The sequence below is a fragment of the Lagenorhynchus albirostris genome, chromosome 19 (assembly GCF_949774975.1).
Source record: "Lagenorhynchus albirostris chromosome 19, mLagAlb1.1, whole genome shotgun sequence".
Taxonomy (NCBI): Eukaryota; Metazoa; Chordata; class Mammalia; order Artiodactyla; family Delphinidae; genus Lagenorhynchus; species Lagenorhynchus albirostris.
This window is the reverse complement of record NC_083113.1, coordinates 42072545-42076881: the sequence shown is the minus strand read 5'-3', so window position 1 is coordinate 42076881 and position 4337 is coordinate 42072545. Positions and strand designations below refer to the sequence as shown.

At 58.7% G+C, this 4337-nt stretch overlaps 1 protein-coding gene across 3 annotated transcripts; it reads left to right on the top strand.

Annotated features, from left to right (window-relative positions):
* The first annotated feature begins 143 nt into the window (after window positions 1-143).
* On the top strand, window positions 144-3445 carry LCAT (lecithin-cholesterol acyltransferase). Of its 3 annotated transcripts, XM_060130622.1 has the most exons (7): window positions 303-377; window positions 698-732; window positions 1097-1253; window positions 1332-1447; window positions 1540-1635; window positions 1722-1946; window positions 2849-3445. In XM_060130622.1, the coding sequence occupies exons 3-7, from the start codon at window positions 1159-1161 to the stop codon at window positions 3421-3423; spliced, it is 1107 nt and encodes a 368-aa protein (XP_059986605.1). In that variant the 5' UTR covers window positions 303-377; window positions 698-732; window positions 1097-1158; the 3' UTR covers window positions 3424-3445. The 3 variants fall into 3 exon arrangements, with proteins under 3 accessions (XP_059986603.1, XP_059986605.1, XP_059986604.1); XM_060130620.1 differs by lacking the exon at window positions 698-732 and having other exon boundaries at window positions 144-377; XM_060130621.1 differs by lacking the exon at window positions 698-732 and having other exon boundaries at window positions 362-377; window positions 1057-1253.
* The last annotated feature ends 892 nt before the right edge of the window (window positions 3446-4337 follow it).

The following is a 4337-nucleotide window of genomic DNA, read 5'->3' as shown; positions in this document are numbered from 1 at the left end:
CCTCCCGCTGCCCCGGCTCTGTTTCCCCTGGCACCAAGGGAAGGAGGCGGAACTGAACCCAGGCCCAGAGCCGGCTCCCTGAGGCTGTGCCCCTTTCCGGAAATCTCTGGCCACCCCCATTGGCCAGGCTGTCCCTCCCACTGACCCTGGGGCCCCTCCCACCCCGACTCCAGATAAGGCGAGCCCGGGACTGCTTCACTGGGCACTAGGCACAAGGGCTGGAATGGGGCCGCCCGGCTCCCCGCGGCAGTGGGTCCTGCTGCTGCTGGGGCTGCTGCTTCCCCCCGCCGCCCCCTTCTGGCTCTTCAATGTGCTCTTCCCCCCGCACACCACGCCCAAGGCTGAGCTCAGTAACCACACACGGCCCGTCATCCTCGGTAAGCCCCCACCAGGCCCCTGATACACCAGGGCAGACCTTGGGGAACCTGGGCCCCAGCCCCTGGTAGCAGAGCCTGCTGAGGCCCTTCTGCCCTTGCATTAGCCCTGATCCCTGCCTCAGCATCTGGAGGGGCCAAAGGCTTGTCCTGCAGAGAAATCAACCCCTTCTCGCACCACACTGTTCTCGTGTCTCGGAGTTGTCTCCCCGAGGTGGGTGGAGTAGAGGGTGGGTGTGCCTGAGGGCTTGGCCGGGGCATTACAAGCTGTGGTCAGCTGTAGCCACCGGACCCTGGTCCAAGCCCCACCACTCCTTCCTCAGCCCCCACCCCGGCAAGGACAAGGTGCCCAGCCCAGGTGAGCAGGAGAGGCTCATCAGGTCCTGCCCCTACTCCTAGGCCCGGCCCCACTCCCTTGTACTATTTGTTCTCCCCTTGGACTTTGGCAGTGATGGAGAGTCACGCTACATGTTTGCTTGGTGGGGGCAGGGGTCAGTGGCCTTGGCCCCTGTACCTTCCCTGACCGAGGGGAGCCTGGGCTTTGCGGGGACGGGGCAGGGGATGTGATCAGAAAGAGAGGGTCTTGTCCTTCATCCCTGGGGGTGGAGGGTGTGGGAGATGAAGGGGCGGGGCTGGTCACTGTAGTGTCGGGGAGGTGAGACCGGGGTGGGGTCCACTGCAGGGAAATGGGAGGGATCCAGAGTGAAGGCTGGTGCCTGCAGTGCCTGGCTGCCTGGGGAATCAGCTGGAAGCCAAGCTGGATAAACCAAATGTGGTGAACTGGATGTGCTACCGCAAGACAGACGACTTTTTCACCATCTGGCTGGATCTCAATATGTTCCTACCCGTTGGGGTAGACTGCTGGATCGATAACACCAGGTTCGTGCCATCCCCTCTGGCCTAGCCCCCCACCCTACTCCTTGGTTGCCGCTCCGCTGACTGTCCCACTGCCCCCAGGGTTGTCTACAACCGCAGCTCTGGGCGAGTATCCAATGCCCCCGGTGTACAGATCCGTGTTCCCGGCTTTGGCAAGACCTACTCTGTTGAGTATCTGGACAACAGCAAGTTGGCAGGTGTGTGTGTTGCAGGAAAGTGTGGGGCTCTAGGCTTGGTGGGCTTGAAGGAGCCACAGCCAGAACCCCCAGTGCCACTGCCTCGCCCACAGGTTACATGCACACACTGGTTCAGAACCTGGTCAACAATGGGTATGTGCGGGATGAGACGGTGCGGGCCGCCCCCTACGACTGGCGGCTGGAGCCCAGTGAGTGTCTCTGTGCATAGGGGGCTTGGGGCAGGGCAGGTGGCCCCTAGTCCCAGCTGTGCTGACCCATCCACCCCCCCCTGCAGGCCAGCAGGAGGAGTACTACCTGAAGCTTGCTGGGCTAGTGGAGGAAATGCACGCTACCTACAGAAGGCCTGTCTTCCTCATTGGGCACAGCCTTGGCTGCCTGCACTTGCTCTATTTCTTACTGCGCCAGCCCCAGGCCTGGAAGGACCGCTTCATCGATGGTTTCATCTCTCTTGGGGCTCCCTGGGGTGGCTCCATCAAGCCCATGATAATCTTGGCCTCAGGTGAGAGGGCCTCTGATCACTTGTGTCCCGTGGGGAGGGGTGGGGGGTGGAATGAAGCTGACCGTGGGCCTGCCCTCACTCCTGTTTCTTCTCGCAGTGCTAGGCTGGGGGTGTTGTCTACCACCTCTGGGGCACAGCCCCTTTCATTGGCCCTCTGAGAGCAGTGAGCCTGGCCTGGACCATTAGAGTGTCTCCCGACAGTGTCTCAGCGATGACAAAGGGGAAGTAAACAAAGAGGAAGTTAACCCCAGCAATCTGACTCATTGCTGAGGTCTGTTCCTTGTAGCCTCAGGTCCTACCCACTCAGCCTTCGGCTGCCTTCTGCTCCCAGGAGCCCCTTTGCCCAGGGATCTGCCCTAAGCCAGGGCCAGACCCCGGGAGCCCCTCTTGCCCTTCCCCAAGGAGTGGCATAGCTACCACCTGCGGAGCACCCACTGTATTCTGGGCACAGCCAGACGTGGCCTTACCCCTAGGAGCTTAAGTGAAGGACACACTCCCCAGACTATATCAATGAGTGTCAAACAGAGATTGGTCTCATTTCATTCTTCCCAGAACACAGCTCTGAGCCCTGTGCAGCACAGGCCACAGGGGCCGACAGACACTTGCCTGAGAGAACTGCCAGCACCATCCCCCACTGTTCACACACACAGGAAACCCCTCCCTGCCCTCCTGTTGAAGCTCTAGAGCTCTGCCTCACAGAGGTGCCACTAGGGCTTCTCACTTAACAAGTACACATGGAGCCCCTCCTGACTGCCAGGCCGGTTCTAGTCCATGACTTGGAGTTGATGTTTGGAGTGGGCAAGACAAAGTTGAGCATCCAGCTGAGCTTGGGCTGGGGGGCAAGTTGTGGGCCGGGGGTAGCCAGGACTGGCTCCCTGCCCTACCTTGCTCTGTGTCCACAGGTGACAACCAGGGCATCCCAATCATGTCCAGCATCAAGCTGAAAGAGGAGCAGCGCATGACAACAGCGTCCCCCTGGATGTTTCCCTCCAGCCAGGCATGGCCCGAGGACCACGTGTTCATTTCCACCCCCACCTTCAACTACACAAGCCGTGACTTGCAGCGCTTCTTTACAGACCTGCACTTTGAGGAAGGCTGGTACATGTGGTTACAGTCACGTGACCTGCTGGCAGGGCTCCCAGCACCTGGAGTGGAAGTATACTGTCTGTATGGCGTGGGCCTGCCCACACCCAGCACCTACATCTTTGACCATGGCTTCCCCTACACGGACCCTGTGGGTGTGCTCTATGAGGACGGGGATGACACTGTGGCCACGCGCAGCACCGAGCTCTGTGCCCAGTGGCAGGGCCTCCAACAGCAGCCTGTGCACCTGCTGCCTCTGCCTGGGGTACAGCACCTCAATATGGTCTTCAGCAACCAGACACTGGAGCACATCAATGCCATCCTGCTGGGTACCTACCGAAATAGCACCGCCGTACCCCCAACTGCCAGCCCAAGGCCCATGCCCCCTGAATAAAGACCTTCCTTTGCTGCTATAACCCCTGACGTGTGTTATGGGTTCAGGGAAAGGCACTAGGGTCCTCACACCAGGATTCATTCATCTGCAGACCTGTTGCTTTGTGGAGCACAGGGCAAGAAGAGCTTTGCTAGAGCCTGGGATTGAATTGGGCACCTTGAGATACACAGCTTCCCACTCTTCTGGTTGAGCTATTTAAGCAGCCTCTCTGTGCCTGCCTCTGCTCTGGGCATGGGGACTGGAGGGAGCTGCACACACAGCTGTAGAATGGGGGTACGTGGAGCCTAGGGTACAGGATGGAGAAGATTTGAGCTGCCCCTCCTAGCTCCCAAAAGGGCAGGTGAGACCCCACCTCTAGACAGAGACTTTTGAGTGCTAGGTGGGTGACAGAAGCACAAGAGTTTAGCATCTAGGAGAGTGACAGCCACTAAATAGGTCATTTCAATATTGAAGGTTTAATTAATGGAGCTAAGTGATCTGAGAGAAAAGGTTAGGGAGGAACAAGGTGGTGATTCTTATGGGTCAGGGAAGGCTTCCCAGAGGAGGTGGTGCCTGTGCTGAGATCAGATGGAATGAGAAGGGTAACTGTAAAGACTGGTTTCAACCTAAGAGCAGCATGCAGCTGATACAGGGTTTAACCAGGGAAAGGGTGTGACCAGATCTCCAATCTAGAAAAGAGCCCCCTCTCTGCAGGGCAGAGTGTAGCCTGGGGGTGGGGGGTGAGGGGCAGGAAGTGTGGGGAAACCAGAGGCCAGTGCAGTGTCCAGGGGAGAGGATGCTAGCTGAAACAAGCAGTAAGTAGGAGAAAGAAGTGGATAATGGGTCATTTGGGATGTGAAATAAGGCTTAGCCATGGGTAGAGTCCAGCATGCCTACGAGCCACCAGATGGACACCTACGGTGCCCCTCTTGAGA

Coding starts and splice junctions, on each gene's coding strand:
- LCAT (XM_060130620.1), top strand. CDS start 224: ATGGGGCCGCCCGGCTCCCCGCGGCAGTGGGTCCTGCTGCTGCTGGGG. Junction 1,636..1,721: donor CGACTGGCGGCTGGAGCCCA/GTGAGTGTCTCT, acceptor CCCCCCCTGCAG/GCCAGCAGGAGGAGTACTAC. Junction 1,947..2,848: donor CATGATAATCTTGGCCTCAG/GTGAGAGGGCCT, acceptor CTGTGTCCACAG/GTGACAACCAGGGCATCCCA.